The following is a 12,515-nucleotide window of genomic DNA, read 5'->3' on the forward strand; positions in this document are numbered from 1 at the left end:
AATGCTCTGAAAAGCTAATACTTTGCATATCACAGCATCTTCTTCCCGTCGGTTGAATTTCGCGTCTGTAGCACGTCATCTTCGTGGTGCATCAATTTTAATGGCCAGTAGTGTATTATGAAAGAATTGATTTAAAGGAGTCTGCAAGCACTATTTTAAAGAAAAAAAAATGGCTCTGAGCACTATGGTACTTAACATCTGAGGTCATCAGTCCCCTAGAACTTAGAACTACTTAAACCTAACTAACCTAAGGACATCACACACGTCCATGCCCGAGACAGGATTCGAACCTACGAGAGTAGCGGTCGCGTGGTTCCAGACTGAAGCGACTAGAATCGCTCGGCCACACTGGCCGGCTTTTAAAGAAAGTTTTGTAAGGTTTAATAGTGTTGTTTCAAGGAGATCGGCAAATCTGCCAGAGCGTCAAGGATATTCCAATACCGCACAAAGAAGGGCGCTACCATTTTCACAGAGTGAAAGTAGGCTAAACCGCTCAGTTGCAGCTGTGTTCAACGGTTATTCTCGATAGCATGTTGTGTTGCTGCAATGTACTACTTACTGACAAGGGAATACGGCAAGTGCCGTAATCCATTTGCAGAGAAAAATCGCTCAGTGGTTAAGCGGTCAAAATAAGCGGACGTGTGTCTGGGATTATCCGTGGATACTCGACTGTTCCTGACAAAACAACACTCACAGATTTCGAGGAACTTTATATGCCTTCTAGCGAATAAATAATTCAATCGAAGGGGTCGCGCAGTGGCTAACGTCACTGATTCACACTTTTGCACCCTGTGATCGAAACACGATCATTATTTTATTCTTGTTTTTCATTTATCGACTCACTTCCGTAGAAGGTTACTACACTAATGTTTTGCAGTGTGTATTGAAATAACGTTATCCGTATTCATGTACTACTGTTATGTCTGCTGAATAAATTAAACAAAAGCAATAAGTGAATGAGAAAATTGAAATTATTTTCGGTGAAATTTCTGTAGTGTATATTCCTGAAGAATAAACGTGATAATAAAATGTAGGAATATAAGAACTGACATAAGAATAAAACATAAAAACATGAAACACCAGAAATTTTTCAACCTCTGAAAATACCATACTGACATGTATAGTAAGATATATGTTGCCATTTCCTATGAAGCCCAGTTGTAGTTTTATAATTAACGTAAAACCAATGTATCCTCTAACTTGAGAAGCAACATTCTTGTAGTAGTCTTCAACGGACATCAGTAGTTAAATGAAACGAAACAAAAAAAAAAATTAAATAAACGGTAATCCACTTTCGAACATGGAATACTAAAAGCTAGAAGCCGCGATTCCGGCTGTTGTGTCACCATTTTGGCTGAGACTGGCGTGCACTAAACGTTAACAATTGTTTTCTCAAAAACGGTCGAGTAGCTACGGATAAGCCTAAACACGGGTTCGCTTACTCTGACTCCTCTTCCTCTGAACGAAATTTCTGGGAAGTCGGTTTATGGCAGCTGGCATGTTCTCCTCGTGAACTAACCTTCCGTTGACATAAAAAGGTTTCGAAAAGTATTATTCCTATAGCAAACCTAACTTTTTCTGTTTCACTCATACACGTTTCGGTGAATTTTTACCATCTTCGGTAGGTTCATTTTATTTTGTGTCGAATAACATGTATAAGTACAGGATAATATATACAGTTTTGGAATTACGGTTTATAGGTCTAACGTATGTTGGTGAATAGCAAGAAAGCTTCATTTGTGAAGATAGATTCCCCTTGAAAACGTATTTATTTGAAGAAAATCATTCATAATTCGACAGTGTAAATTTATGCCAGGAATTTCATTACGTATACGCCCTAACAAGAGTGCAATTAAAAAAGAAAAGAAGAATTTACATCGTTCAATGTGAGTAGGATAATTCAGCTGAGTGGCATATAACATGCTGCAATACTGTTGGAAAGGATACCTTTAATCATGTGGTTACTGTAACAGAGGTGACTACATGCAGTTCTCGATAACGGGATTGCAAGTCAGTGATGTGGTTTAAATTTAAAATGTTCCGGCAAAGTCTTTGGTATGAGGTCATAAGATGGTTGATTGTGAGCAATCGGCAGATGACACACATTCATCAGTACAGGGCACTATTGCTACTCTTTCAAGCTGTTACCTTTCATCCAAACATCAAAGCAACTGATTTGACTCATCTGTGTAGTTCGAGGGAAGACAATGGCAAAACACCACCTGTATAGTTGTGCTGTATCCTCCGATTGTTACCGCCACTCGTTTAGGGGTATGGCTTTACTTTTGTGTTCTACATCTTAAAGAAAAGAAACTATGTTTCACCGTTCAGTGTACAAACACCTGTGGAAAATCTTTATAGCTATTCATCAGTGTGCCCTTTTTTTAAATCTGAAAAATGTGTGTATGTATTTGTGTACGGATGTGTGTGTTTGTGTGTGTGTGTGTGTGTGTGTGTGTGTGTGTGTGTGTGTGTGTGTGTGTGTGTGTGTGAGTGAGTGCTGTGTGCGTGTCTTTCTGTGTCTTTCATAGGTGATAGTACTAGGAATGGGGGACAAAGATGTTTGGTACTTCACTGTAATATTTAATACCCCACTTCTACGCAGGAACCAACAAATGTATTTAGACAAAAGGAGTACGGAGGTGTTAACAATTTTCCAGTCATTGAAAATTATATATTAGTGCACCATGAGCATGACACGGGATTCTTGGGACTACTTGCGATGTAGTAACGAAAACATTCTTCCACGCTCCGCTGACATACTTTCATAACGCGATACATTACCTGGAATGTCAGGTGGCAGCACTCAGACTCGCGGTGGAGAGCACTGAAAATGATTTGCCTCATCAATGTATGTGCGCCATAACAAAAATGTCCGTTTCCATTTGAAGAGAATCTGCTTAAAAGTCACCGCATAATATAAATCTGACTGCTGGTGCACAAGGTGGGGACTCTTTTCAAAAAGACACCAAAGAGACACCAAGGATAACTGTACAAAAGTGTGAACATCCTGGTATATTAATAAGAAAGATATATCACGCGTTAGCAGTTAGATAGCTAGTTTGTCTCAAAATGTCCTTCAGCTTGTTTTGCGCTCTTGAACTGAAAAGCTCTGGTATCCATTCTATAATGACAAGTTCAGTGATCCGACAGAGATGTGAGAACGTGAAACCTGATTTGTAGCAGCCCGAGAAGAATAACTGAAGGTCATTTAAAGGTGAGTAATTAAACGTCAAACCTGGAAATGTTAAATCAAACAGTATAGAGAAAATTGATTTTAATGCGAGAATATGCTGTGTGTAAGATAATACTATTGCTACAGCCACGCATGATTACTGTGGTCGGCCCTCGTCTCTTAACGGAAACTAACCTGACCACCGGCGTCCTCGACCTTGACAGAAGAAACTTGCTCCGTCGGAAGCGTTCCACTATACGGTTCCCTGGATGGCCACAACACTTGCATCCCAGGAACTGTGCTGAAGCAGTCACTATCACAAGCCACGTTATCGGACGCTCAACAGCAGAAAGGAACGGTGGCAACGCAAACCATTCATTTTCTTCCATCAAGTAAAACTACACACAAACTGAATGCTCATTGTATCACATGTATAGAGAACTCCAGAACTCTTCTCGTCACCGTTATGTAACAAATTAAACTCACAACGAATCGTATCTGGTCTACACAGAGAAAGATCTTGAAATTCTGTTCCCATTGTAGCAGAATAGTAGGTACTAATATTTAAGTACTGAACTACAGCATCGTGAGAATGTCGGCTTGTGGTAACTGTTTCCAGCGGTACTGTCTTTGGTAGACTTGGCCTCAGTTCTCGCTTGACGGCGAGAGATCATCATCTTCAAGAAATGACACAGGTGAGCAGCAGTCTACAAGTGTTTACTGATTAAACTATATTGTACTAGAAGGTATCATCACTGAAAGAATGTAGGAGGAGACAGGGTGATGCGGACCAAATGGCAGCGTGTTCTAAACATCGAAAAATGTAAACAAATGCTGATTAGTTGAAGAAATAATCCTATAATGTTCTAATACAGTGTTAATGATGTGCAGCTTGACATAGTGACATCAGTTAACAATCTGGATGTAAGACTGCAAAGTGGCATGGAATGGAAGGAGACAGGGGAAGACGATGGTCCACTTCATTTTATTGAGGCACATATACAGGGTGAAATGTATTTACACCGACAAACTCTGGGAGGTTGTAGGGGACATCAAAACAAATATTTTTCCCTAATGTCATTTTTTCCTATTAGGAGTATTTAAACCGGTAGATTAAGGTTTCTCTGGCGGCAAATTAATTAAACCAACAAACACTTTTTCATTTTTTTATGACCAAGACACAATAACTAAGTACCAGATACGGCCCAGTTAAACAGTCTCCAACAACATCGACCCACACATTAACGAAAAACCGCACTTGATGAGCGCTATTAACTGTGCCATGTGGGCTATCCTCACTCCAAACATGCGAATTGTGCATTTTGAAGACTCCATCACGCCCGAACGTTGCTACATGGGAGGATAATCAACTGGTTTCAGATTGTGGACACGCTGTAAGTGAAATGGAAGTAACAATTGGTCTCGAAGAACTGTTCTTACATTCGTCTGATTCGTCCCCATGTGACGTGCAGTTGCACGAGTTCTGATTTAAGGATCCCGCTCACCATGCTGTAAGACAGCTTTCTCAAATTGCAGCGTTCTTACCGTGCCACGGCATCCCTGTCCAGGTAATCTGCTAAACGACCTGGTCTCACGCAGACGTTGGTACACAGCATCAAACTCCGTATGATGCAGTGTACAGCGATTAGGATACTATTGTTGATAAACACGCTGTAAGGCTCGTCCGTTGTGGTGCGCTATGTAGTACGCACCAACCATATCAGTGTACTCACTCCAGGTGTATCGCTCCATTAGTAGGCAGAGACAATGCACTACTACACTGGTGGACAGCAGTTGCCTGCAACTGAAGGGCGTAATACGCCCTCTAACTACTGAAGATCGTAATACGGCCTCTATCAACTGAAGAGCGTAATATGGCCGCCAACGGTTTAAATAATCCTCGGACGAGTTTTTAGGATATCCTTCTTCTTCTTAATCTCCTTCTTCTTCTTAGCGCCATTCCAGTCGAACGGTATTCCGTTTTTTGGTGAATGCACGCCATTTCCTTCGGTCTAATTCATAGTATGTGTTTAGGCTTCTTGACATTAGATCTGCTTTTAAAGTGCCTAGCCAACGTAATAAAGGTCTCCCACTTTGTCTCTGGTTTTTGACAGTGAGATGATAGGCTGAACTGACGATTGAAGTAACTGGCGTCAGTACGATATGTCCACATAACCGAAGTCTCCATTCTATCGTGTTTAACTCATTGCAACCACTTCATCTAGCTTTTGTAGCGTTGCATCGTCGACGTGGTCTGTCGATTCCCATCGGGTCGAGCTAAAGGAAGACGTGAAAGCAATTCAGAGACCCACTGCTATATTTGTTATTGGTAAGTTCGAACAATACAAGAGTATTAAGGACTTACTTGGAAAACTCAAAGTCCCGAACCGAAATGCACCAGTGATAAAAATAAAATACAACTATGCGCGTTACAAAAAAAAAAAAATGAAAGGAAAAAAAAGAAAAATGAAAGAAAACAAACGTGAAATTTCAAGGGCGGAAAGATGTCTTCTCCAGAAATTGGGAGATTCTCGTACTCTTTGGAGTGCAATAAAGGGCAGTATGCAATCGTAGAGTTATGAATTCTGCAGTCTGTTTGGTGTGGCTACTCGGTAACGTGTCAGACTGGGTGCAGAAAAAGTGCCCTTGGTTCAGTCCAAGAGCTTTAAAAGAGAGTCTTACTGGCAAAGTTTAGGGTAATTTGGGAGACTTCCCACCTTCAACTAGTCGTATACTGGCACCGGGTTGTGCTTTACGCAGCTTTCAAATTTGCTGTTTCTCTCCAATCTTTTTGAATCTATACTCAGAAAATATTTGCTCACTGCCCTCTATATGATAAGCGGGTAAATGTTGGAGGAGGAAGAGTATGGTGTTTCAGGTTTGCACACGACATGATCACCTTAACGATAGGTGAAAAAACATTAAAGAATAGCGGATAAAACTGAAGTTAAAGGAAAAATTTATGGAGTGAAAATCTATGCAAAGGAAACCAAAGTTATGGCACTAAGAGGAAATAAATAGGTAAAGATAACGCTGAATGGAGAAGCATTAGAACATGTGCAGAGCTTTAAATCCCTCAGAAGCAGGAGAAAAATAGACCGGAAATGCAGCACAGAAATGTAAACCGGAATAGTGATTGCGGAAAAGGCATTTTGAAAGAAAATGAGAGATTTCTGCAGCAGTGTGGTCGCTGATTTAGGAAAATACTAGTTAAAGAGATTTGTACGGAGTATCTTCGTGTATGGGGCTGAAACGTGGACCCTGAGGAAGAAAGAAAGAGCAAGACTGAAGTCTTGGACATGTAGGAGGATGGAAAGAATAAGTTGGATAGATAGAGTACTGGATGTAATAAGAAGAAGGAAATAAAACTGAATTTGATGTACATTAAGAAAGTTTCAGTGCAAGTACGGGTAGGACTCGCTCACAGATGGTTCTGTACAAAATTAATTATGCATGTAGATAGTTTATCCATCCCATGACTCGAAATTTCGACGATTTTCGCCAGTTATCGATATCAATACTGGAAACATATCAAAATTACATATATGGCCACCTCGATTGACTGTACTGACGTAAGGATTTAAAGATTTTACACCGCCGAGAAGCCATAGACAGTAGTACGTGGATCAAATTTCCACTTCATGCGTCTACTCGTCCCTGAGAATAAGGGGCCTTACTAGACGGCCGGGCATACAGAAGCATAACAAATGACAATATTACAACTTTCTTCTTTAATTGTATTGTGAAATCTTTCTTCCTACCAAGTTTCATGATTACAGGCCAGTGGGAAGTATAGGTTTTGAAAAATGACATTGCGCGGATCAAAATACGTGGCATAAATAACCATATCTTTTGATTGCATTAATTTATAAACGTAAAAGTCTTACAACGCAAAGGTGCCGTAGACTTCAGTGCGTTAAATAGCCTTTCCTGAGAAACAGAGCCTGCAGACACAAAGTGTCTTAGCAGAATATTTGGAAAGAGTGAGGAACCGAGTGAGGGAGAGATATTACATCCCAGGCGATGAAGCATATACAGTGAAGTGACAGAAGTCGTGGGATAGCGTTATACAGATGGCGGTAGCATCGCAAACACAAGGCATAAAATGGCAGTGCATTGGCGGAGCTCCCTCAGGTGATCGTATGAAAAGGTTTTAGAAATACTTACTGCCGGACGACGGGAATTAACAGACTTTGAACGCGAAATGTTACTTGGAGCAACAAGCATGATACATTCCATTTCGGAAATCTTAGGGAAATCAGTATTCCGAGATCCAAAGTGTCAAGAAAGGGCCAAAAATACCAAATTTCAGGCATTACCTCTCAGCACGTATAATTCAATGGATGATGGCCTTCACTTAACGATGGAGGCGAACGATTTTGGCTTAGAGGTGCCAGTTTTAAAAGACAAGCGAGACTTCGTGAGATAACCGTAGAAATCAATGTGGGACGTACGACAGTCTAGAAAGTGCAGTGAAATTTGGCGTTAATGGGATGTGGCAGCAGACGAATGGGATGAATGCCTTTGCTAACAGCGTTATATCGTCTATAGCGCGTCCCCTGGGACGTGACCGTATCGGTTGGACCCTAGACGACAGTAAAATTGTGACCTGGTCAAATGAGTTCACATTTTAGCTGTTAGGAGATGATGGTAGGGTTCAATTGGTCGTAGAGTGGCAGTGGTTCCCTAATGGTGTGGACTGCGTTTACATGGAATGGGCGGGATCCACTAGTCAAACTGAATCGATTATTGACTTCAAATGGTTATGTGTGGCTACCTGAGACCATTTGCAGCCAGTAATGGCCTTTACATTCCCAAAGAACTATGACATTTTTAAGGATGACAAAGCGCCGTGTCACCGGGCCACAATTGTTTGAGACTGGCCGGAAGAACATTCTGGACTGTTCTAGCGAATAATTTGCCCATCCATCGAACACGTAATTGAGAGGTCAGTTCGTGCAAAAAATTCTACACCGGCAGCCGTCTTTATGGGCGCCTATAGAGACAGCATTGTTCAGTATTTCTGCAGGGGCATAAAACGACTTGTGGAGTCCATGTCACTCCAAGTTGCTGCGCTATGCTAGAAAAAAAGAGATCTGACACGATATTAGGAGGCATCCCATGACTTTCGTAACCCCAGTGTACAGGAACATTAAAAAGGAAGTAAGGGATCGTAGGAAATGGAGACGCAAGTCCTGCTGATATAACACTGTTGAACTGGAGGCTAGTTTAGATAACTCACGCAGTTTTCCAGGGGCTGCCGAGGCGTGCGCGGCGAACACAAGCAGCAGCAGCAGTGCCGACGCGGCGGCGGACGTGTTGTCGAGGGTCATGTCGGCGTGGTGAGCGGCTGCCGTCTGTGGGCCGCAGGTCTGCAGAGCGTGTTATAAGAGGGACGCCGGAGTAGGGCCAGGCCAGCGGGAGCGGTCAAGGCGAGCCTCTCCACGGTGACTTCACACGTGCTGCGGGCCGGTTTGCGAGGGTCTCTGCCTGCTCACTGCGTACCACCTCAGGCTGCAGCACAACGTTTACAGTGGCCGAAGCACTGTACTATACAGGGTGTTACAAAAAGGTACGGCCAAACTTTTCAGGAAACATTCCTCACACACAAATAAAGAAAAGATGTTATGTGGACATGTGTTCGGAAACGCTTAATTTCCATGTTAGAGCTCATTTTAGTTTCGTCAGTATGTACTGTACTTCCTCGATCACCGCCAGTTGGCCCAATTGAAGGAAGGTAATGCTGACTTCGGTGCTTGTGTTGACATGCGACTCATTGCTCTACAGTACTAGCATCAAGCACATCAGTACGTAGCATCAACAGGTTAGTGTTCATCACGAACGTGGTTTTGCAGTCAGTGCAATGTTTACAAATGCGGAGTTGGCAGATGCCCATTTGATGTATGGATTAGCACGGGGCAATAGCCGTGGCGCGGTACGTTTGTCTCGAGACAGATTTCCAGAACGAAGGTGTCCCGACAGGAAGACGTTCGAAGCAATTGATCGGCGTCTTAGGGAGCACAGAACATTCCAGCCTATGACTCGCGACGGGGGAAGACCTAGAACGACGGGGACACCTGCAATGGACGAGGCAATTCTTCGTGCAGTTGACGATAGCCATAAGGTCAATGTCAGAGAAGTTGCTCCTGTACAAGGTAACGCTGACCACGTCACTGTATGGAGAGTGCTACGGCAGAACCAGTTATTTCCGTACCATGTACAGCGTGTGCAGGCATTATCAGCAGCTGATTGGCCTCCACGGGTACACTTCTGCGAATGGTTCGTCCAACAATGTGTCAATCCTCATTTCAGTGCAAATGTTCTCTTTACGGATGAGGCTTCATTCCAACGTGATCAAATTGTAAATTTTTACAATCAACATGAGTGGGCTGACGAGAATCCGCACGCAATTGTGCAATCACATCATCAACACAGATTTTCTGTGAACGTTTGGGCAGGCATTGTTAATGATGTCTTGATTTGGCCCCATGTTCTTCCACCTACGCTCAATGGAGCACGTTATCATGATTTAATACGGGATACACTACCTGTCTGCTAGAACATGTTCCTTTACAAGTACGACACAACATGTGGTTCATGCACGACGGAGCTCCTGCACATTTCAGTCGAAGTGTTCGTACGTTTCTCAACAACAGATTCGGTGACCTATGGATTGGTAGAGGCGGACCAATTCCATGGCCTCCACGCTCTCCTGACCTCAATCCTCTTGACTTTCATTTATGGCGGCATTTGAATGCTCTTGTCTACGCAACCCCGGTACCAAATGTAGAGACTCTTCGTGCTCGTATTGTGGACGGCTGTGATACAATACGCCATTCTCCAGCGCTGCATCAGCGCATCAGGGATTCCGTGCGACGGAGGGTGGATGCATGTATCCTCGCTAACGGAGGACATTTTGAACATTTCCTGTAACAAATTGTTTGAAGTCACGCTGGTACGTTCTGTTGCTGTGTGTTTCCATTCCATGATTCATGTGATTTGAAGAGAAGTAATAAAATGAGCTCTAACATGGAAAGTAAGCGTTTCCGGACACATGTCCACAAAACATATTTTCTTTGTTTCCTGAAAGTTTGGCCGTACCTTTTAGTAACACCCTGTATAGGCAAAACTGAGAACCAATTCCAAAACGAGTACTACGAACACCTACATGTCTGTCAGACAAACAGCTGTGCTAAACCAGCGGCAGGATACTGTTAACACATTCCTGGATATCACGGTCAAAGTTTAAAAAAATAAAGATAAATTAAATTAAAAAGAAAATGGAAATGGACACTAAATCGACTTGAAATAGAAAATTTCATTGATGACACAACACATGCTAACGGATTATTAATTGATAAGCTAGAAGGTAAACGCCATACGTGGGCCAATCGAGGCAGACGGATCGCCGTGCATCCTGGATGTGGTATGGAGGGCATGGGGTCAGCATGAACCTCTCCTGCTTGCGGCCGTGTTTCTTCACATTGGAACCGTTACTGGTCGGAAAACTAGCTCTTCAGTTGGTCTCACAGTGCTGAGTGCATATCGTTCCAGTCCAGCAACCAAACAAAAATCCCTAGTATTCCGGAAATCGAACCCACGTCACACACATTGCAGTCGGGCGCGCTGACCACACATTATTTTTTAATTGGTACGTTAAGAATACCTAGTAAAACAAAGAAAGGAAGACTAATCCCCAGGGCCACTGCAACTTGCCTCCCTACCAAACAGAAATAATTTCATCCCTTTTCAGGCGTTATAGTGTTAACTACAACTAAATCTAGCCACCACCTAAGGAAAGTAAGATAACTAAAATGGGGCACCCGTTCGATGATCAATCCTTAAGTGCGATAGGATTGAGTCATACGAGATCCCTATAACCATGAAACAAGGATTGTTTTTTGTGTTCGTATTATATCCAGTCATTGGCTTGTACACGTTGGGGCACATTACGGTGGAAAGTGATTATGGATGTGTAATGAAATGGGGACATGGGCACACCCTTCTGTGAGCCGGCCGTGGTGACCGAGCGGTCCTAGGCGCTACAGTCTGGAACTTCGCGACCGCTACGGTCGCAGGTTCGAATCCTGCCGCGGGCATGGATGTGTGCGACGTTCTTATGTTAGTTAGGTTTAAGTAGTTCTAAGTTCTAGGGGACTGATGACCTTAGAAGTTAAGTACCACAGTGATCAGAGCCATTTTTGAACACCCTTCTGCATAGACAGCGGCAGGGGAGGGGGAGATGGGAATGGAGAGCAAGGAAGTCGCTGCTGGGATATCCTGCAAAGTTTCGACGGTAATGGAGCGACCAATTTAAGACCATATTCTGAGCAGTGCATTCTAAGGCCAATCCTCGGTACGCCAGGAGCGATGGGTGGGCCAGAAGAAGAGCCAATCAGGTGTCTATTCCAATACTAACGAGTTGGAGGCGGCGAGGTCTATGCCCACGTGAATGTCGTCTTGGAGAGAGAGATCAATAGGCGTCCGCAGGAAGACAGGCGCCTCAGCCTGCGCACCTGTCCTAACTACGTTTTTGGTGGCCTCGACTAGTTACCCATCCGTGAAAATGTATTGATTGGTCATCACTAGTGCCATCTGCCGACATCTGTAATGGACCGTCGGCTGGTTGGACAGAATCTCCGTTGTTTTGACTAAGAGTGTCGTGAGGACCCACGAGCGAGCAGTGACGACATCTGCACCAACACGGTGAGCGTTGTTTACGCATGTGTACTTGGGTGTCGGACAGTGGAAGAGATGAACGTCGATCTGGTTCAAAGGCATCCGTCGGTGGAGTTACAGAGTCAAGCGGGTGTTGTGGAGAGGCGCCTGGCTCCATGGCGTCCAGCGTGGGAGGCTATGTGGCTGCCTTGACATGAGATGGAGCGACTGGACCGTCCAAAGTGTGGTGGGATGACAAGACGTGCCGATCGGAGAGTCCATTCAATGGGCTGGGTGAAGCCACAGGCATGGCGAGGACCGCTGAATAAGGTCAGCGTGACACGGAGGCTTCTGTCAATAGAGCTGCTCGACACGTCGTTGGATGCAGTCAGACTTCAAATGGGCCTCCTGCCCGCAACCCGGATATTATACGAAGATAGGAAGATACATCACTCTGCAGATCGATACGAACATGCCTGATACCATTTAAGACAGGATGTGTTCAGGACTGCACCCACCGCTCAGCGACTTGTTACATGACGTTGTCGCAGGATCAGAGCGCAGGAATGACGGCGTCCGTGGGTAGTTCCAACGGCAGTTCGAATATCCGCATCGTTCATACGCCGAGACCAAAGTGATTGACGGTAGCGTGCCCTAAGTTGCAGACGGAATGATAGAAAAA

General features: G+C 43.7%; 1 protein-coding gene across 1 annotated transcript in view; it reads right to left on the reverse strand.

Moving 5' to 3' along the window:
- LOC124711689 (protein takeout-like) overlaps positions 1 to 8,571 on the reverse strand; it is a 61,952-nt gene extending 53,381 nt beyond the window's left edge. Inside the window, exon 1 of the mRNA XM_047241888.1 lies at positions 8,418 to 8,571. Coding sequence (XP_047097844.1) covers positions 8,418 to 8,508 — 91 coding nt within the window. The 5' untranslated portion in view covers positions 8,509 to 8,571. The remainder of the gene's footprint in view (positions 1 to 8,417) is intronic.
- Positions 8,572 to 12,515: the final 3,944 nt, after the last annotated feature.

Source organism: Schistocerca piceifrons, chromosome 8 (genome assembly GCF_021461385.2).
Source record: "Schistocerca piceifrons isolate TAMUIC-IGC-003096 chromosome 8, iqSchPice1.1, whole genome shotgun sequence".
NCBI lineage: Eukaryota > Metazoa > Arthropoda > Insecta > Orthoptera > Acrididae > Schistocerca > Schistocerca piceifrons.